Source organism: Schistocerca gregaria, chromosome 10 (assembly GCF_023897955.1).
Source record: "Schistocerca gregaria isolate iqSchGreg1 chromosome 10, iqSchGreg1.2, whole genome shotgun sequence".
Taxonomy (NCBI): domain Eukaryota; kingdom Metazoa; phylum Arthropoda; class Insecta; order Orthoptera; family Acrididae; genus Schistocerca; species Schistocerca gregaria.
Window position 1 is genome coordinate 200,512,011 of NC_064929.1, and position 22,426 is coordinate 200,534,436.

The 22,426-nt window shown below is 40.1% G+C and overlaps 1 protein-coding gene across 3 annotated transcripts in view; it reads left to right on the forward strand.

Annotated features, from left to right (window-relative positions):
- Positions 1 to 22,426, forward strand: part of LOC126293717 (activin receptor type-2A) — a 110,175-nt gene that overhangs the window by 40,761 nt on the left and 46,988 nt on the right. For 2 of the 3 annotated variants that reach the window (XM_049987026.1, XM_049987028.1), the window contains exons 4-6: positions 1,145 to 1,278; positions 16,882 to 17,040; positions 21,134 to 21,354. In XM_049987026.1, coding sequence (XP_049842983.1) covers positions 1,145 to 1,278; positions 16,882 to 17,040; positions 21,134 to 21,354 — 514 coding nt within the window. The remainder of the gene's footprint in view (positions 1 to 1,144; positions 1,279 to 16,881; positions 17,041 to 21,133; positions 21,355 to 22,426) is intronic. The other variant, XM_049987027.1, reaches the window with a different exon arrangement.

A 22,426-nucleotide genomic window follows, 5' to 3' on the forward strand; every position in this document is an offset into this window, starting at 1 on the left:
ACCTCTGCACACACCTGATCCTCACATCCATCCCAAGAACTGACCACAATGAAGTGCCCACTTTGTCACCCAGCACAACCCAGGACTAGAACAACTGAACCATGCTCTTCATCAGGGCTTTGATTATCTATAACCATGCCCTGAAGTGAGGAACATCTTACCAAAGATACTTCCATCCCCTCCGAAAGTAGTGTTCTGCCACCCACCAAACTTCCACAACATCCTAGTCCATCCCTATGCCACTCCCATCCCCAGTCTCCTGCCACAGGGATCATACCTATGTGGAAGAACCAGATGGAAGACCTGCCCAATCCACCCACCTAGCACATCCTACTCCAGTCCTGTCACAAGCTTATGCTACCCCATCAAATGCCGGGCTACCTGTGAAAGAAGCCATGTGTAGACGTGTTCTGCTGCAAGCACTGCACAGTGTTTTACATTGGTGTGACAACCAACCAGCTGTCAACCAGAATGAATGGCCACCGCCAAACTGTTGGCAAAAACAAGGTGGACCACCCAGTGGCACAACATGCAAGATTGTAATACTGCTTCACAACCTGGACCATCTGGATCCTCCCCACCGCCACCAGCTTTCCTGAGCTGCGCAAATGGGAGCTATCCTGTGTGTGTGTGTGTGTGTGTGTGTGTGTGTGTGTGTGTGTGTGTGTGTGTGTGTGTGTGTCACCTACAGCTGGAGAAAGGAACTTCATTCCAAAAGCTCTGTACCTTTACCTTTTGTTTATGTATCTGCCGATGGCATAGTGCTTCTGCCTTTCGGTGAGTCACTTCTTTATTCCTATATAATTCGTATAATTCAAACTTTTTGTCTCACCATACAGATATTGGTTTTGCGTTGTACCCTTAAGTTTCTTAAGTAACACAAGCAGTTGCTAGAAAGGTTCCTTCGATAAGATGATGGCCAAATGTCAGTTTCACTTCCTCTGTCTTCTGACCTACTGAGCTACAGCTGCAACATCTGGATTCCACCTAGAATGACTTCATTCTGACCTTTCAGCTTTCTGCTAATTTAGTTTTTCAGACCCACACTGTTTTGGTTTTGTATTTTGTCTTACAGGGAGCCACGAAATTTGAATGCCTACGGTGTGTAGTCGTGATGTTACTTTTGTAAACTCGTTTGTTGCAGCAGTCACGACTCCCAGGAACAGCAGTATGGTGAGCACAATAGTCTGCACCATCGTGCCAGTGGTCCTGCTGGCAGTAGCGATTGCAGTGCTGTACTACGTCTACCGGCAGAGGAATCTCAGCCACTTCAACGAGGTAAGCTGTAAGCTTTTTTACTCCACTGTCAATGTGTATTTTCTCATGCCAGGAAACAAGAGGAAGAATAATGTGAAACTGTCTTTGCTTAGAACTGTAGAATTAGTATTGGCAGTTTATTCGTCCAAGGATTATTTGTCAATGATATAGAAATTATTAGGTTAAATCGAGGAAAAAAGTAAGTCAATAATTACAGTCAATTGAGTACATGAGGCAGTTGGACTGTGGGATAGCTGTAGCAGCTGAGATCAGATCCCTGAGTTTGACAGTCAGATACAGCTTTTATTAACAAGAAAACGAAAGAACAAAGGCTACTATTATACTTGAATTTATTTGCCCTTGTAGCAGTCTGTATAACGTATTTACCCTATTATGACAAGTGTCTCTCCCCCCCCCCCCCCCTCTTTCTTTCTTTGTGCTCATTCTGCATGTGAAATAGTCAGCAAAGGTTTTAAAACTCTTCAAAAGATCCCTTCAAAAAAGTTTAAAACCAAACAGATCCTGCTGAACTGATAACACTTAAAAATATCACTTAAGGTAACATAGATCTTAAAACATATTAAAGAAATGGTGGGCATCTATACAAGAATAAAATAGGCCTGTAATAAGTACAAGCCGCTAATAGGCAGTAAGATATCATTTTGAGGCAACATAACCCTCAGTCTCAGTAGCAAAACAATACCCAGGCAACTGATGCTGTGCACTTGACAAATGCGTTTCAAGTTGGCAGCATAACAGTTTATGTAACAAGTGAAGAAAGCGAGGTGCCATTTGTAGGGTGTGAACCAATCACAGTACAATAATCTGCTGGTTTGAAGTGTCGTGATGTTGAAGCTCCCACATTGCCGGCTTTGTTTTGGTCGAGTATTGTGCATTGTGTACGGTATCTACCGCATGCCTGCACTATATAGTGCTTTGTTCTGCCACAGTTAGGAACTTTCGATACTTGGAAAATGTCACTGAAAGGATTTTGTTCGTCTAGTGACAGTCCTTTGCGTCAAGGTGTGCCTCTCAACGGCCAGGTGCTGGAGTTATTGCAGAGAACTTGGGAGTTTTATGAGCAGGAGAAAGAGTATGTAATAATTCGTGGGTAGTCATCAATTTCTGCCGATAAAGTTGTGGAATGAACATCAAAAACTTCTGAAATTAGCACAAGTATAGTAGTAAGTAAGGGAGTGTTATTGCAAAAGTTCAATGATGTAGATGTGAGTCATAATGATTCTGAGCCATCTGGATCAGACAATATATTTTTAATGACCACTGGAAAGAAGAAGAAGAAGAAGAAGAAGAAGAAAAAGTAGTAGTAGAAATAGAAGTAGGAGGAGCAGCGTCACCCTGTCATCAACTTACAATCTCTCCATGCTGATGCTTATGCTTACTACAGCAGGAAAAAGTATCCTGCTGATGAAGCAAAGTTACTACTGTCACTAAAAGAAAGTGAACTTGTCAGGGTGGCAAAAGTCAATAAAAATTGTCCTGAAAAGTATGGGTTTTTGTTACAGAACTCTAGATAGATGAAACATCCTGTTATAAATGGCACATATTGTTATGGTTTGAAGCATTTTCTTGCACAAAATTGTAGGCAAAGACATTCATTCCGTAATATGGCTGCATGAAATGTGGATTAACACTGGGGAAGCTGTTAGTAAATGCTGGACGGATGACACCCCGAGCAGTGGGAACAGGAGTTAATTAATTGTGGTCCATGCAGAATCTTCCAGTGGTTTTGTCCCTGGAGCCCTTTTATGTTTATGGTCTAAAAAGACAGGTGTTTACCATGAAGACATGGACCATACAGTTTTTTGAGTGGCTCAGGAATCTTTTAAAACTAATTTGTCTCTGCAACAGTTGTAATCGACAATGCTCAATATCGCTTAGTGACACTGAAAAATTCCCCAATCACAAACAATCACAAGAAAATAGAGATCACATGAAGTTAGAGTGCAGTGGTAAAATGCGCGAAGCGTTACTGCAGATATGAGCTTCTTTTGTTTTTATATTCTCTTGTTAAAGAAAGGAAGAGAAGGAAACGTAGTAGGTGAATATGGATTGGGGGGAAGAAATGAAAGAGAAAGCCGCCTGGTAGAATTTTGCACAGAGCATAACTTAATCATAGCTAACACTTGGTTCAAGAATCATAAAAGAAGATTGTATACATAGTAGAAGCCTGGAGATACAGACAGGTTTCAGATATATTATATAATGGTAAGACATAGATTTAGGAACCAGGTTTTAAATTGTAAGGCATTTCCAGGGGCAGATGTGGACTCTGACCACAATCTATTGGTTATGAGTTTTAGATTAAAACTTAAGAAACTGCAAAAAGGAGAGAATTTAAGGAGATAGGACCGGGATAAACTGAAAGAACCAGAGGTTGTACAGTGTTTCAGGGAGAGAGCATGAGGGAACAATTGACAGGAATGGGGGAAAGAAATACAGTAGAAGAAGAATGGGTAGCTTTGAGGGATGAAGTAGTGAAGGCAGCAGAGGGATCAACTAGGTAAAAAGACGACGGCTAGTAGAAATCCTTGGGTAACAGAATAAATATTGACTTTAATTGGTGAAAGAAGAAAATATAAAAATGCAGTAAATGAAGCAGGCAAACAGGAATACAAACGTCTCGAAAATGAGATCAACAGGAAGTGCAAAATGGCTAAGCAGGGATGGCTAGAGAACAAATATAAGGATGTAGAGACTTATCTCACTAGGGGTAAGATAGATACTGCCTACAGGAAAATTAAGGAGACCTTTGGAGAAAAAAGAACCACTTGTATGAATATTAAGAGCTCAGATGGAAACCCAGTTCTAAGCAAAGAAGGAAAAGCAGAAAGGTGGAAGGAGTATATAGAGGATCTATACAAGGGCAATGTACTTGAGGACAATATTATGGAAACGGAAGAGGATGTAGATGAAGATGAAATGGGAGATACAACACTGCGTGAAGAAATTGATAGAGCACTGAAAGACCTGAGTCGAAACAAAGCCCCCGGAGTGGACAACATTCCATTAGAACTACTGACAGCCTTGGGAGAGCCAGTCCTGACAAAACTGTACCATCTGGTGAGCAAGATGTATGAAACAGGCGAAATACCCTCAGACTTCAAGAAGAATATAATAATTCCAATCTCAAAGAAAACAGGTGTTGACAGATGTGAAAATTACTGAACTATCAATTTAATAAGTCACAGCTGCAAAATACTAACACGAACTCTTTACAGTCGAATGGAATAACTAGTAGAAGCCGACCTCGGGGAAGATCAGTTTGGATTCCGTAGAAATGTTGGAACACGTGAGGCAATACTGACCCTACGACTCATCTTAGAAGCTAGATTAAGGAAGGGCAAACCTACGTTTCTAGCATTTGTAGACTTGGAGAAAGCTTTTGACAATGTTGACTGGAATACTCTCTTTCAAATTCTGAAGGTGACAGGGGTAAAATACAGAGGGCGAAAGGCTATTTACAATTTGTACAGAAAGCAGATGGCAGTTATCAGAGTCGAGGGGGCATGAAAGGGAAGCAGTAGTTGGGAAGGGAGTGAGACAGGGTTGTAGCCTATCCCCAATGTTATTCAATCTGTATGTTGAGCAAGCAGTAAAGAAAACAAAAGAAAAATTTGGAGTAGGTGTTAAAATCCATGGAGAAGAAATAAAAACGTTGAGATTCGTCGATGACATCGTAATTCTGTCAGAGACAGCAAAGGACTTGGGAGAGCAGTTGAAGGGAATGGACAGTGTCTTGAAAGGCGGATATAAGATGAACATCAACAAAAGCAAAATTAGGATAATGGAATGTAGTCGAATTAAATCATGTGTTGCTCAGGGAATTAGGTTTGGAAGTGAGACACTTAAAGTAGTAAAGGAGTTTTGCTATTTGGGGAGCAAAATAACTGATGATGGTCGAAGTAGAGAGGATATAAAATGTAGACTGGCAATGGCAAGGAAAGCGTTTCTGAAGAAGAGCAATTTGTTAACTTCGAGTATAGATGTAAGTGTCAGGAAGTCGTTTCTGAAAGTATTTGTATGGAGTGTAGCCATGTATGGAAGTGAATCATGGACGATAAATAATTTGGACAAGAAGAGAATAGAAGCTTTTGAAATGTGGTGCTACAGAAGAATGCTGAAGATTAGATGCGTAGATCACATAACTAATGAGGTGGTACTGAAGAGCGGAGAAGAGAAGTTTGTGGCACAACTTGACTAGAAGAATGAATCGGTTGGTAGGACATGTTCTGAGGCATCAAGGGATCACCAATTTAGTATTGGAGGGCAACGTGGAGGGTAAAAATTGTAGAGATGAGTACACTAAGCAGATTCAGAAGGATGTAGGCTGCAGTACATACATGGAAATGAAGCAGCTTGCACAGGATTGATTAGCATGGAGAGCTGCATAAAACCAGTCTCAGGACGGAAGATGATGACAACAACAACAAAGAAAATAAGTCTGTAATGCCTTCATATGTAGTAGATGAAATCACTGATGATCGGTAATAATTCTTCCATCATGTCACTGCCATTTTAACCCAGTCAGTATGGAGTGATGTGAAGATATACATACAGAATAATAATGAGTCCTTTACAGTAACAGAGGTGGAAAGGCTGTTGTGTAAAGCTCGTGTGACTGTGAATGTAGCCTCTGGGAAGAGAAGGTCAACCGTGTTGAAAATTTATTCGAGCAGTACAAGTGGTCATGCGTCAAGTGTCATCAGTGACCGTGCACAGCTAATGATTTATCATGGTGATGGTGGTGTAGTGATAATGATGGGTGATGATGTTGCTGATTTTGACAGCAATGATGATGGGGAGCTGAAAGGAATTGTGCCATTGTCACTGAAAATTGATGAGTGAAAAGCAACTATAGTGGTTATTTACTGCATTGTCATCATCTTATTTTCTGTATTTCTTTGCTCCATTGCCTAAAGCATGTGCTTTGTTATGCCTGGATCTACATTATTACATGATTGGAATATCAACAGTTATGAAAAGGATTGATAACTACTCACTGTAAAGATGACGCATTGAGTTGGAGACAGGCATAATGATAAGATTGTGACACACTGACCTTTCAGCCAAAGGTTTCATCAGAAAAGAGAGCGCGCGCACACACACACACACACACACACACACACACACACACACACACACACACAAAAGCAGGCACCACTCTCTCTGTCCGCTCCCTCCAGTCTGTGCGCAGTTGCTCATTTGCTGTCACTGTGGTAGCAACCCAAAAGGGAATTCTTATATACATTGTTATTGTTCAATAGCTTATCTTTACGATATGAAATGGAAAACCGTATTGGCTGTTACGTGTATAGAGGCTGCTGTTGAAACATTGCTATTGCAGTATAGCCAACCTTACTTGACATAATGCGTCCTGTCGAGTGCACGTTTCACCAGTGCGAGTATAATGGGGCTGAACATTCTCTTTGAGAACAGTCATTGCAAGGTAAACATTACCAGTACCTGCTTTTATTCTCTTCACATAGCACACAACATCATGAAGTCAAAGACAATTTGATGAGGTCAACAGTTTTCATGCTTTCTCTCTTCAGTTTGCCAACAAGCAGCAAAATTGATCACGATACCTGTGCAGTGAAGTAAGATATCTGATGTTAACACTTTTAACCTGTAACACCCTTTTGATATACTTCAGCTGGCTCTCCAGCTGAGGCATAGGACCCGATCACTACAATCCAGTACCTGCCATCGGTCGTGCGAATCGTTGCTCTTCTACCTGGTGTCGCTGCCACTGCCTGTGTTACAGACTGGTGCTTTTCTTTGCAGGCCACTCCATAATTGAGATATTATCATAGAATGTGTGATAAAAAGAGAAGCACCCAGAGGCGAGTAGAAAACATAATGAGACTTAATGGGCTGAGAGTGTATGTGATCTTATTTCAGTGATTACAAAATTGAGTCAAATTGACAAAGAATTTGGCAATACGAGTCCACATATCAGTATTATATGCCATAAACCTGTTGTAAATCCTCCTCTGAGGAAAGCTGGATCACAACTGTCATAATTGGTCCTTTGTATTGTCAATATGGCACTGGTACAGAGTTGACAACCGAGCTGGTTTCATGTATTACCAGGGACAGATGTGGGGATTTTGCTAACAACGAAAGAAGTCTCAGTGTACTACTGGATCAATAACATGATAGTAGTGAAGGAAGTATGAAAATTAACATACATATTTACATTGCAGTAATGGCATTGCATGGTATGCAGAGTTTGGCACTATGAGAGAAACACTGAAATAGGATTATTGCCACAGAAATGAAGTTCAGGAGGAGAGCAGTAGTTTTTATATAGTCACAATTTGTGTAAAATTTTAGAATGTACCTAATGTAAACAATGAACTATTTCATGTTTGGTTATTTTCATTAGTCATTGTTAACATCGCCAGTTACAAAACCCAATTAGGAAATCAAGTAAAATCTGTAAATAAGAAACCAGAAGTATCAATTATCTACTGAAATTTATACGTCAGTGCTAAAAACCTGAAAACAAACTGTAGATTTGAGTAATAGGCGTGTATCAAGATGTCCACTAAACCTAAAATTCAGCCTGTGAGAGAAGATTCCTGACAGCTAGCAGTACTGTGGCTAGCTTTCGACTGCAAAGTGCGAACTACTGCAGGCAAAAGTCATAGTCGTCTATAGAGCTGGGAGACCTATATGAATACTGTTAAGGTGTCTGGCTGAGACAGGCATTGGAAGTAGCCGCACCAAGCCCCTTGCAACTGTCAGGCATCTTCTCTGGCAACTTCTGTTACAGGATCAAATACACCATTGTGACCTGACTGAGGCAGTTACATTTCAGCATAACACTCGAGATCTACAAGAAATGATTAATAACTAACATTGCCCATTGTAGCACACAGGAGTGAGAGGGCCAATTCTGCATCAGTTGGACCAGTTTTATGATTCATCCTCACCTGACCATCTCCAATTTGATGAAATTTTGTGCAGATGTTCACTGTAGAAATTTGAGTTGTGCAAAAGTAGAGGCCAAGTAGCATACATTGCAAGGCTTTTGGAGGCTTACAGTGGAGTGCTCCAAAATACCAACCAAGATCTACAACAGTTTGGCCTAATTTAAGACAGCTTGAAATTGAAATTCGATATAATGTAAGTGAGATATTTGGATTAGACGGGAAAGCTTTTGTCTTCACACTTTTAAAATTTCAGTGCTGTGTCATTCATTGTTTTCGTGCTACGTGAGGTCAAAACGAGTATTCTAGAAGTTATGAATATGTAAACATGCCATCAGAGTTTTTGCATCAAATTTATGCAGAGTTTGATGCGATATCATTAAATATTAGACCTCCTATTTTCTTTATTTTTATTTCATGAGAAAAAGATAAAGTTTTTTGTGCTAGGGAAGATTTAATTTGTTCTTGAGACCCTCCGGATAAGATTCAAAAAATAGATTTCGAAATACTGTAGTCAAACATTTGTATGAAATTGCACAGCAGATAACACTCAGATCACACGGAACTTTGGCGTCAAAATGTAAACAACTAGTCGTGCCAGGTGAGTTTCTTTGCAGGAATAAATCTCCTGGTATGCTGCAGTGGACTCACTTATCACGAAGAGTAAGTATTCAATGAAGGTGCGTGTGAAATAATGTATTTCAATAAATAATGGGTTTAAAGTGTGCACAAGTTACTCATTAAAGATCCCATTATGGCAATTTTTCTAGGTAGTGAAATAACAATGTGACACAGTGTCTCGTTCTGATATTTGTATAACATACTGATGTTTTTTGGTGAAAATGTTGGGTCTGCTATAGTCGATCATTAACAAAATTGTGTTTTTTATCGATTACATTTAACACAAAACTCAGATAAACTGTCAATCTAGTATTTGAAGTTGTTCAGTATCCACTTAAAAAACTAATTCCCATATTAAAGAAGAAAAAACCTCATATGTATTGCTATCCATTAAAAATATTTGTAAGTGTGCCACATTCTTTTGTGTGTAATTGTCAGTTGTGAAACTGTTGTCTTAGCATGAAATTGATGTAAGCATAACAGAAATTTTGGTAACAAGTAATATTTTATTGGAAGGGTTGTGGTTAATACTGTTTTCAATTTTTCATGCTGCCTCATTCTTTTCCATTTATGGGAATAGTGGGTAAGTTGATAAATATACAACAATACATGTGTATTTGTGTGTGGGTAAAAATACTAAATTTTTATTTTCTGCTTTAGATTGACAGTAAAGGGGAAAAAAAAAGCTAAATGTCCCTAATAGTATGTTTTCTCAGCAAAAATACCACCAGTGACAACGCAAAATCAAAAATTGTAGAATTTTCCTTGTACTTACAATAAGCTAAATAATGACATTTTCATATATTTTCAGTATGCTGTAGTGTAGCACAGTACACTAAAGCCATGCCATTCCCTCACCCCTTCCCCACAATGTTGATGTTGACTTCATAAGCCAGATTTGAAGAGATCCGAAAAAAGAAATTATTTTCATTGGCACTGAAATTTTGAATTGCTGCAAAGAATGAGAAGCTTGTTCCATTTTTTAAAAGGATTTTGCAGTGTCTCTAGTACAAGTTGTAATTTAAATGTAAAAAATTGATTTTGGAATAAATGTTCAAGATTTACAAATTTAAAAATTGTGTAAGATAACATCTAAATTTCCGTTTGTCTTCTGAAAGTATATTAAATGTGTAGAAGATTAACTATTGATGTAGAAGAAAGGAAGAAAGTTATTTTGAATATTTTCCCTAGTGATCTGTGACTTAGTATTTGTATCATGCTAAAATAAACTCTAAAATTGTTGTCTGTCTTGCTTAATTTCGACTTCTCAGTTACTGCAATTGTGGGAGGTGCTTGCCAGGTATTAGAAGATGAGTGTTGGTTTCACAATCATATTGTCAGCTGCCAGAGATGTTCTTCCATTGTCTGCCTTACTGATAGATCAAGAACGCTATTTTCGCTCCATATATACATAGTCATTAATTTTCTTTTACATTTCTGCATATGCCATGTCTAGATCTATACTCTGCAAACCACTGTAAAGTGTGTGGCAGGAGATACCTCCCACTGTATTAGGGGCTCTTGCCGATCCATTCACATGCAGAGTGGTTCTTAATAGCATTTAATAACTCTCAGAGTGACATAGATGACACAGAGTAGTAATTTAATACAAGACACATGGGACCGCAAATATGGGGACGTACCCCTAAAGTGGATGGATGTCACATCCGAAACATGGAGGGCATTTTCAAGTGTGTGGAGGGTATTTTCGAGTGTGTGCATGAAGGGACGATTGAGCGGTGGTGTTCTTGCATTCGTGCAAATGGTGCAAATTTCGAACACTTTTTGTAAATGTGATCTGTTGTAAAGACAGAATTTACAAAATTATTGTTGTCTCTGCAACCAAGCAAAATTTGTTCATATTATGTCTTTTTTCCCCCCCTTCATTTTTTTGTTTACGAACATTATTTGGTAAAGAAAACGAAGGTCATTTACTGGTAATGGCACAATTCGGAAGCTTATAGTCATTTACTTGTGACGCAATATTGTAGGTTTTTGTTGTGCTGTACTTTGCAATGATGGTAAATAAGTTAAGAAATTAATACCTCACAGTAAACACACAACCGTCTCATGCAATGAAAAACGTGCTGCCCTCTGCATGCAAGACTTGAACCCTGAGCCCCACATACTAAAGTCATGCACGAAGGCACAGAGCCACATTGGCGTGAATGTCTGACACAGATTGGGACAATCGGGTGTGACAAACAGATAACGTTAACTGCTGCACGTGCAGCGAGGTATGTCGTCTGGTCACATTGTCCACTTTTGGGGTATTTCTGGATGTTTGTCGCCCCACATGTCTTATATTAAATGACATGCCCGGTGTCATCTGGTTTGCTTCTGAGGTTTTTAAACGTTTATAAGAATCACCTTGTATAGAACAAGGGAAGAATGATTGAATCTCTGTACTTGCAGTAAGTAGATAAATCTGGTCTTCACAGCCTGTACAGGAGGGATATATAAGATATGAAGTACACTATCTTGTTGAAACCAACCGACCACTCCTATATGATGTGGAACTGACCACTAGATGTCTTGAGAGGTGGACCTGTCAGCAGAGGAGGAGGCAGGAAGTATTGTGTTGTCAGTAGAGAAGCAATAACAGCAGAATACAAGTTCTTGGCAGATTAAAACTGTGTGCCGGACCGAGAATCGAACTCGGGACCCTCGCCTTTCCCGGGCAAGTGCTCTACCGACTGAGCTACCTGAGCACGACTCACGTCCCAGGGCGTGCACTTGCCCGGGAAAGGCGAGGGTCCCGAGTTTGAGTCTCGGTCCGGCACACAGTTTTAATCTGCCAAGAAGTTTCATATCAGCGCACACTCTGCTGCAGAGTGAAAATCTCATTCTGGAACAGCAGAATGGATCAGTCAGGAGAGTGTAGTGACTTTGAATGTGGACTAGTCGTCGGATGTCATCTGAGTAACAAATCCGTCAGGGACACTGCGACCCTCGTAAAGCTGCCAAAGGCGACTGTCAGTGATGTTATCGTGCAGTGGAAACAAAAAGGAACGACTGTAGCTAAACTGACACCGAGCAGACCTCGTGTACCGGTGCACAGGGACCGTTGAGCATTACAGAGGGTGGTCATAAAAAACTTTGCGAAATCAGTGGAAGCAATCTCTCGCGAGTTCCAGAGTGCTTCCAGCTGACGAGCTACCTCGACGACTGGATGTACAGAGTTAAAAATAATGGGATTCAGTAGTCGAGCAACTCCTCTTAAAGCCACACATTTCTGCAGGCGTTGTTATGCGATGCTCGAGGTGGTATAAAGGGTGATGCCACTGTATAGCAGATGACTGTAAACGAGTGATCTGGAGTGATAAATCGTGATATACCGTGTGGAAATCTGATAGTGGAGTTTGTATTTGGTGAATGCGTTGGAGAATACACTAGACTCTCACTTATCCGGCCATTCCTGGCACGTATGGGTGCCAGATTAGTGGAAGTGCCGGATTATTGATTGTCTGAAATTTATTTTATTCATTTATTTTGTTTTTTATTTATTTTGAAAACATAGGGGATATAGTGTACTATACTTCATTAAACAATTTTAAAACATAGAGGATTTGCTTTAATTAAATCCAAAATTGCATTACTTTTCAAAGAAAACAGTCTTTGAGTGTATACTGTAGTCATATCACTCACTACGAAACATGTCCCTAATTTTTTACTGTCACAATGATACGCGACGGTAGCATGCTTTATCTTGCAACTGCTTTACAAGCATTACATCGGTACTGCACATATCTGGTTGTTGCATAATGTACTCCAGGAAGACCTTGGCAGCCTCAGCACTGGCAGTGTGAGAAATCTTCATGCTCTCTCCTCCTGTATCCTCTTCTTCTTCACTTTCATCATTACTTTTTTGCACAAGTTCGATTATTCCTTCATCTGTTAAAGTTTGGTCTGTATCACAGTTTTCCTCATTCAGCCACTTAGTAACATCATCTCCTCCTTCTGGAAAGTTGTGGAAAATGTCAGTTGTACAAAGTAATTGATAATTCCGAATTGACTGGCTCATCACTGTCACTCACTACCGGATCTAACTCGGCATCAATGGATGTCCACAATTTTCTCCAACTCTTCATTACGGTAGTGCTTTCCACTTTATCCTATGCTTTGGCTGACTGAAAACATCATCACATATGTTAATTGCGTCAGCATAGTCTCGATAGAGTCGTCTTCACTTTCATTCAGCAAGGAGACGAGAAGGGAATGTCAATAATGAAGTTTGATTGATTTCAAAATTCCCTGGTCCATAGGCTGAATTAGGGCTGTCAATTGGGTGGGAGAAAGAGTGCTTGTACATGTATACCATCGGACCTTAGAGAAACATCTGAAGGATGACTGGGAGCATTGTCAATTATAAGAATGCTTTCAGTGGAAACTTTTTATTCTTTAGCTCTTTTCTCAGTGCTGGTACAAATGTTCATGGAACCACCGAGGCAGTATTTATCTGTCGATCCAGGCTTTCTTCTGAGCACAATACTGCACTGGTAGAGTATTTATGTCAGTGTGCTGAAAACAACGTGGGTGTTGGGATTTTCCAATCACCATAAACGGTAGCTATGACTCCCATTTGCATTACAACACGCCATTAATGTTACATGCTGTTCCTGTTGCGTGTAACCACGAGCTTCCCTCTCATTCTTCGCAGCTAATGTTTTTGAAGGAATCATCTTGTAAGGCATTATACAAGGCATTAGCAGTTAAATCTTCTTCCTCTGTTATAGTTAGTTGAGCGACTTTCCCCAGTGACTGTTAGCTGCCGAATGCCTTGTTGTTTTTCCCAATACGATAGTCAACCTTCGCTCGCTGCAAACAAGTTACTACCGCCAAGTTGTTTGTTAAATGCAACTGCTTTTTTCTTTATAATCGGGCCTCTGACTGGAAATCCTTTTCTGCGTTGTTGTATGAACCATCTGTAAACAGCTACGTCCAGGTCTTCATTCTCACTCTTTTGCATAACCCTCCGTTTTCTCAACACACTATCCATCTGTGTTGAGTACTGTCAAATAACATAATCTTTCTTTTTGATGTCATAAATAGTTGCTCGTCCAATATTGAACTCGTCAGCAATGGCTTTCTGCGAAAAACCTCGATTTAACTTACCGAAAATTATGTGTTACTGTATAGAAAGTTACAATTTCAAATAGAGTATATAAAGCATTGTTCAACTAAGCATTGTTGCACACATTAATTCATTGTGCATGTGTTTTTGGATGTGCACTGGATTACTGAGAAGCCAGACTACTGAGGGCCGGATTAGCAAGAGTCTAGTGTATGTACTGCCATTACTTCTAGTGCCGCCCGTAAAGTACGGAGGAGCTGGTGTCACGATATGAGGGTATTTTTCATGATTAGGGTGTGGTCCTCTTACTGCACTGGAGAAAATGACAAGTGCAGAAGGATACGAACACATTTAACAGCATTGTGTGCTGCGTACTGTGGAGGAACAGTTCAGAGATGATGATTGTTTGTATCAGTATGACAGTGCACCTTGCCATTAAACATCATCTGTGAGGAAATGGTTTGTGGCCAAAGCTCTGACCTGAACCAGATTCCAAACCTTTGGGAAGAGTTAGAATGTCAGCTTTGTTCCAGACTCCTATGTTAGTCATTACCTTTTTTTGTTTCAGCTTGTGAGGAAGAGTGGGCTGCCAGTCCTCGATAGACATTTAGACTCCTCATTGAAATGTCACCAGCACAGTTCAAGCCACTGTAAAGGTGAAGGGTGGATATGCTCCATATTAATGTGCACTAATAGGTGTCGCATAGTTTCAATCATATGGTTTATATTTTTAGGTTCTTCACTTAAAACTTGTTTGAAGCTTTATAAACAGGCTTTCGTGAGATAGGTGTTTGTCTTCGAGCACACACTGTTATAAATTTTTCAGCATCTTAGACACACTCTTGTATAGATCAAACTGACCTGTGATCAGAATGAGATTTTCACTCTGCAGCAGAGTGTGTGCCAATAGAAAACTTGCTGGCAGATTAAAACTTTGTGCCGGACCGAGGCTCGAACTCGGGACCTTTGCTTTCTGTTGGCAAGTGCTCTATCGACTGAGCTACCTGAGCGTGATTCGTGACCTGTCCTTACAGTTTCAATTATGGAAGTACCTTGTCTCCTACCTCCTAAACTTCACAGAAACTCTTCTGCGAACCTTGCAGAACTAGCACTCCTGGAACAAAGAATATTGCGGATACACGGCTTAGCCACAGTTTGAGGGATGTTTCCAGATTGAGATTTTCACTCTGCAGCAGAGTGTGTGCTGATATGAAACTTCCTGGCAGATTAAAACTGTGTGCCAGACCGAGGCTCGAACTCGGGACATTTGCTTTCGCGGGAAAGTGCTCTACCGACTGAACTGCCCGAGCACGACTCATGACCTGTGGTACTGGCAGAATTGAGGCTGTGGGGATGGGTTGTGAGTCATGATCAACTAGCTCTGTCGGCAGAGCACTTGCCCGCGAAAGACAAAGGCCCCGAGTTCGAGCCTCGGTCCAGCACACAGTTTCAAAGTGGCAGGAAGTCTCAACCTGTGATAATTTGTGCTGCCTTTCCTTACACGAATTTGGTATTCCATGTAAGCACTATTTGGTATCGGTATTCGAGGTTGGATTGCACAAGCGTAGTTTCTTTTGGAGCCCAATGACATTTTCCCTGTAACCTACCGATGAACTGCCGTCTGCCACCTACTTCAACTATGACTGAGAATACTGACCATTCCATTTCATAATTCTACAAATTTTTGCACCCAGGTATTTATACTAGTTGACTGTATTCAGTTGTGAGTCATGCATTTTGTGTAGTGTACAAATTTAAAATTCTGAAAATTTAAAGCAAATTGCCACTATCGATGACAGTAACGAGTTTCATGTTTCCATATTTTAGGATAACGATGTAGCGTAATATTATGCTTGTAATCATCTCATCTAGCAATTTTGGAATATGTTGTTTACTTTTTTGATAAGCAGAGGTCCCCAGTGGTGGGAATGACTTTTTGAAACCATCTACAAGAGGATTTAAGTCAAAGTCCCAGGTATCACCCCCTGCATGTATTCCCCTGGTGGATGTAGTTTGCAAGTAACCAGTGAAAAACAATTTCAAAATTTCATGTGATGCTCTAGAATTTTAAAAAAGAAATGTACAAAATGGTTGCATAGTGTTAAAGTACAGTCCCCACATGCAAAAGGTTGTCAGCTCGAATCACCTCGGGTGCCCTGAAATCTTTTATTTTTAAATCTTTATCGAAATAACTTTGATCAATTTTTTTATTTATTAAGTCGTTTAAATGTAGTTTTTTTATTTCTATATGTTTGTCATGTTTCTTTAATCACTGCATTATCTTTTTCATTTGCTCTCATTTTTCTTCCTGTCATTCTTTTCCAACTTGGAATCTTTGTGGATATGAATTTAATTATTTTTATTTATCTGTCATAGTACTTAAACACTGAAAATGCCAGTCTATTGGTTAAGAAACAAAAGATGAAATAAATAAAACAGAATAAAGCACCTGAGGAGATTCAAACCTACAACCTTCGCCAAGCGAGGACTGTACCTTAACCGTTACTCTACACAACGTTCTGTACATGATTTTATTTTTAAGGCTCTAGAGCATCACACAAAATCTCAGAATTATTTTTTTGTCAGTTGCTCGGTAACTAGGGTCCACCATGACAAATGGCTTCACGGTGCAATACCTTGGACCTCAATCTACACCAGTATATTGGTAGCTTTGAGAAGTCAATTCCTGAGAGGTAATATGTCTTGTTGTTGGAGACCAGTTGCGACACTGCATTGCTCAACAGTTTATCCACTTATTCTAACTTTGCAGAAAGCTTACCCTGTGCACATGCCAACCAGACGATTTCGCTTTGCAGTGAACTGGTAGACTTATAATACCTTTAATAGTGTGTGTTTTCAGGCACGGTGGGTGCAGTGTGTTGATTTATTTTTAATTTTGTTAGGACCATCTATGTACAGGATTGCCACAGAGTTTCTAGTGAAATTGCCTTTTAATTTAAAATTATGTTGCAGGTGCCAATTGCAGAACCCCATCCTCTGCCACAGCTGTCACCAATTCTGGATTTTCGCCCGATTCAGTTGCTGGAGATCAAAGCACGGGGTCGCTTCGGTGCTGTCTGGAAGGCACAGTACAAAAATGAAACTGTTGCTGTCAAGATCTTCCCACCTCAGGTGAGTCACTATTGGAGACAGCCTCATAATATATCTGTCTCCTAAAACTGCTACACTTGGCATGTTGTTGTTGTTTTTGTTCTGTGTCCAGTCCAGAGCCTGGTTTGTTACTGCTCTCCAAACAAGTTTGTCCTGTGGAACCATCTTCATATCCACAGAACTACTGCACTCTTCAGCCACCCTGAACCTGCTAACTGTAGTCCGGCCTCTATGATTTCTCTCCTCCTCTCACATATGAACACACTCCATCTGTTACCAAACTGATAATACCTTTATGCTTCAGCATGTGTCCTGTCAACTGATCCCTTCTTCTAGTCAAGTACCATAAATTTATCGTCTCCCCAGTTTCATTCTATACTTCTTCAGTAACCCAACTGAATAGTCGAGTGTATTAAAGCACCTCTTTCCATGATTCAGGGAGGCGCACTAGCTCCGGATCGAATCTGCCACCTGGTTGAACAATGAGGGTTGGTATGCTGGCCAACTTGGATGTGGTTTTCGAAGTCCTCTTAGATAAACACTAGTCTGGTTCCCAGATTTCAGCTCAGTTACTGCTCTGTTGACAGTACATTTGACTGTGCGATATACAGGGTGTTACAAAAAGGTACAGCCAAACTTTCAGGAAACATTGATCACACACAAATAAAGAAAAGATGTTATGTGGACATGTGTCCGGAAATGCTTAATTTCGAAGTTAGAGCTCATTTTAGTTTCGTCAGTATGTACTGTACTTCCTCAATTCACCGCCATGATTTCATACGGGATATTCTACCTGTGCTGCTAGAACATGTGCCTTTACAAGTACGACACAACATGTGGTCCATGCACGATGGAGCTCCTTCACATTTCAGTCGAAGTGTTCATACGCTTCTCAACAACAGATTCAGTGACCGATGGATTGGTAGAGGCGGACCAATTCCATGGCCTCCACGCTCTCCTGACCTCAACCCTCTTTACTTTCATTTATGGGAGCATTTGAAAGCTCTTGTCTACGCAATCCCTGTACCAAATGTAGAGACTCTTCTTGCTCGTATTGTGGACAGCTGTGATACAATATGCCATTCTCCAGGGCTGCATCAGCGCATCAGGGATTCCATGTGACGGAGGGTGGATGCATGTATCCTCGTTAATGGAGGACATTTTGAACATTTCCTGTAACAAAGTGTTTGAAGTCACGCTGGTACGTTCAGTTGCTGTGTGTTTCCATTCCATGATTGATGTGATTTGAAGAGAACTAATAAAATGAGCTCTAACATGGAAAGTAAGTGTTTCCGGACACATGTCCACATAACATATTTTCTTTCTTTGTGTGTGAGGAATGTTTCCTGTAAGTTTGGCCGTACCTTTTTGTAACACCCTGTATACCGGATGTAGACAGAAGGGATACACGGATTCCACCTCTGGTGAGAGCCGGCAGTAGCCTTAAAATGGCTTTTGGAGTGGTGACCTCATCATAATAACAGCCTTGTACAAGTATGGTTCTCCACGGAATTGTAGAAATGCCGTACTAGAGATTTGGCTTTGGCTGGATATGCGGCATTGAATTCTTCTCATTAGTTATCAAATTTACCCATCTTATCTTCAGCATTCTTCTGTAACACCACATTTCAAAAGAGTCAAGTATCTGCTTGTCTGTATTGTGCATCATCCATGTTTCACTTTCATCCAAGGCTACATTCCATACCTCCAGAAAAGACTTTCTAACCCTCAGATTTATGTTAGATGTTCAGGTATTTCTTCTTTTTCTCCTTCTTCTTCTTCTTCTTCTTCTTCTCCACCCCCCCCCCCCCTTTCCACACACACAAAAACACTTTTGTTGCTATTATCAGTCTCCATTTTATATCCTTTCTCGTTTAGGCATCATTAGCTATTTTTCTGCCCAAATAGCAGCTCTTCTACTACTTTTACTGTCTCATTTCTTAATCTAATTTGGTTCATTTCACATGATTTTGTTCAATTACACCCCATTACCCTTTTTAACTTTTTATCTTCATATTACAAACTGATTTCAAGTCACCATCCATTCAATTCACTTGTCATCCTTGATATCTTTTTCAACTGTCTGGTCTTCAATTATTTACGATGTTATTGTGCAGCTTTTACACAGTCGAACTTCTAGATTTTTCACCTAAAGAAAAAACTGAAGTGTACAGTTTGGACATCTGGTGACAGTACACTATTATATTATGCCTTTGCTTATCTTTCAACCAAGTCTGGGGGGTTGCTGTCTTTGGAACACTGGACTGACATTTGGGAGGACATTGGTTTGAATACCCCCACATTGCTATGTTTGGAGGCAAGTAGCGATCTGCTTACACTCCGAAAATAGCGTGGCCAATTTCCTCTCCCAGCTAAAACTGTTGTTCCATCTGAAATGACCTTATCATTGGTAGGATGTTAAAACCTTATCTTCATTTCTTGCCCCTCATTCCTCTTTCCATTTACCCACTTTTATTTGCATACCTATTTTTGTTCAACATAACCACAAATACATGTGCATTGTGACCTCATTCTGTCTCTGACTGTTTTGTATTATTTGATAGATTAATATATTGTTCAGTCAGTTGCAAAATTGACCCAGTGACTGGACATGAAGTGATAGAGCATTTAAGGGGACCTTTATGTCAATAGGTAGTGTGTTCACCCCATACTTGGCGAGTACATTGTTTATGTATGATTTGCCTATGAAATGAATTTTGAAAGTACATACAATCTTGATACTGTTATCAGGGACATCATGTATGTAATATTCCTGTGAAATTGTGGCAGCCTATGTAGAAATATGTTGTTGTGTACCCACAACAACACATTTCTGGGAAATATTAAACATAACACAAAGATACTATCATAATGTTCTCTGAGAGAAACATGGTGAATATAGCTATCAACTGTTTGAGGATTACATACCTTAAATATCGAAGATGTAGTTTTCCAAAAATGAGATCAGAAAGTTTTAACTTTTTCACGCCATATGGCGCTTTCATTACATTATAGCAGTGTATTCTTGTTGTTAAGCTGACTGTCTATCCTTTGCACTCATTCTCAAGAGTCTCTTCCTTAATCTGGACACCTCGATAGTGGCTTCAACAAATTTTTCTACTTCATTCATTTGCTGAAAATTCATGACGATTAAGGTTGTTATTATTATACTCTCTGCCTTTATACCAAAGTTTCAGTTACTTTATTCCTGATAATGATGTATTAACCAGTGCATACTATGGCATCAGTTCTACCTTACACGCCATTTAAGGTGTATTTCCAGTGTCTGGAGTATGTCCAGCCTATGTTGACAGATATGTTACTGTATACTGTGTTTTTGTGGTGTAACAATCATCTGTGAATGGTATGTATATGGACATAGCCGTTTACACAAGGTGTAAGTTGTAAAATATTTTAGTTATGACAAACCTTTTATAACATGCTGTTTTTATCCATGTGACAGCTTGGCATGAGGGCCAGCTTAAAATGGGCACATTTCATGAGAAATTTTTTTTTTTATGACCTAAAGATGACAGCAAAGTCTGTCACAACAGATTGTTTTAAGTAAAGATATATTTATGAGACTATGGTTTTAGAATGTCTTTAGCAAGTAAAACAGAATGGTCCTTCAGTCTTCTCAAAATGAGAAAATGGAATCAAATGTATAAGAAAGTTGTGTTGCCAGGTGTTTCCGTTGTTGCACAGATAAGCCCTTTCACTGTTGCAAAATTAAATAGGTTGCTATAAAATTCAGGATTAGTATTAAATTTCTTTATTAGTGCAGTTTGGAACATCACAAACGTAGAAATCAAACTGTAAAAGCAAAATCTCCCTTGAGGGGTGTCTATAACCAAATCTTCATTCGTTAAAAAAGAATAAACAGGCACTTACTGGAGCTCTTTATGCTCAGTTACTTACTACCGCCTTATAGAACCTGTTTTTTCAGGGCATTGACAGTTCGACTAACAGAACGTAAAAATTCCCGTACAGAAAGGTGAGGCATCCTTCCAATAGAGAAAGGCAAGGAAAGGATATTTTGTAAACATTTAGTTCAATAGTAGTGTACTGTGAGGGAATATATATAAAAACCCCATCCTACTTTTGTGCATTGCAGGACAAGGAATCGTGGGCAGCAGAATACGAGGTATACCGACTGCCGCGGATTTCTCATGAGGCGATCCTGCAGTTTGTTGGTGTGGAGAAACGTGGAGACAACCTGCAGGCAGAGTACTGGCTCATCACCGCCTTCCACGAGAGGGGCTCACTGTGCGACTACCTCAAGAGCAACCTCATCACCTGGCCGGAGCTCTGCCGCATTGCGGAATCAATGGCCAGGTGAGCAGCTCTCCAGCAAGTTCACAGAACTCGGAAAAGTAGACTGTAATGTCAGTGAGTCACAGTTTGAACCAGCCAATTCGTGCAAACACCTGAGTACAACAATTTGTAGGCATACGTAATGGAACGGTCACATATGCTCATTCGTAAGTAAGGCAGACTTCGGTTTGTTGGCAGGATACAGGGAAAATACAGCCAGTCTTCAAAGGACTTGTGTGTCCCATATTAGACTTTTACTCACATTTGTCAGGACCTTACCAGATAGGAATAGCATGAGGTATTGAACCCATATGGAGATGGTCTTAGGTTTGTTTGATTCACAGAAGAGGATCACAGAAATGCTGATAAATCTTAATTGGTAGACGCTGGAACGTAGATCCCAGTTATCCAGCGAAGGCTTGCTTACAAAGTTTTAGGAGTCATTATTAAGAAAAGACTATAGATATATTCTTCTGCCCCTATACAGGCCATATGACTAGTATAGTATAGGGGCAGAAGAATATACCTATAGTCATCTGGTGAGCAAGATGTATGAGACAGGCGAAATACCTTCAGACTTCAAGAAGAATATAATAATTACAATCCCAAAGAAAGCAGGTGTTGACAGATGTGAAAATTACCGAACTATCAGTTTAATACTTCCTGGCAGATTAAAACTGTGTGCCCGACTGAGACTCGAACTCGGGACCTTTGCCTTTCGCGGGCAAGTGCTCTACCATCTGAGCTACCGAAGCACGACTCACGCCCAGCCCTCACAGCTTTACTTCTGCCAGTATCTCGTCTCCTACCTTCCAAACTTTACAGAAGATCTTCTGCGAACCTTGCAGAACTAGCACTCCTGAAAGAAAGGTTACTGCGGAGACATGGCTTAGCCACAGCCTGGGGGATGTTTCCAGAATGAGATTTTCACTCTGCAGCGGAGTGTGCGCTGATATGAAACTTCCTGGCAGTTTAATAAGTCACAGCTGCAAAATACTAATGTGAATTCTTTACAGACGAATGGAAAAACTAGTAGAAGCCAACCTCGGGGAAGATCAGTTTGGATTCCATAGAAATATTGGAACACATGAGG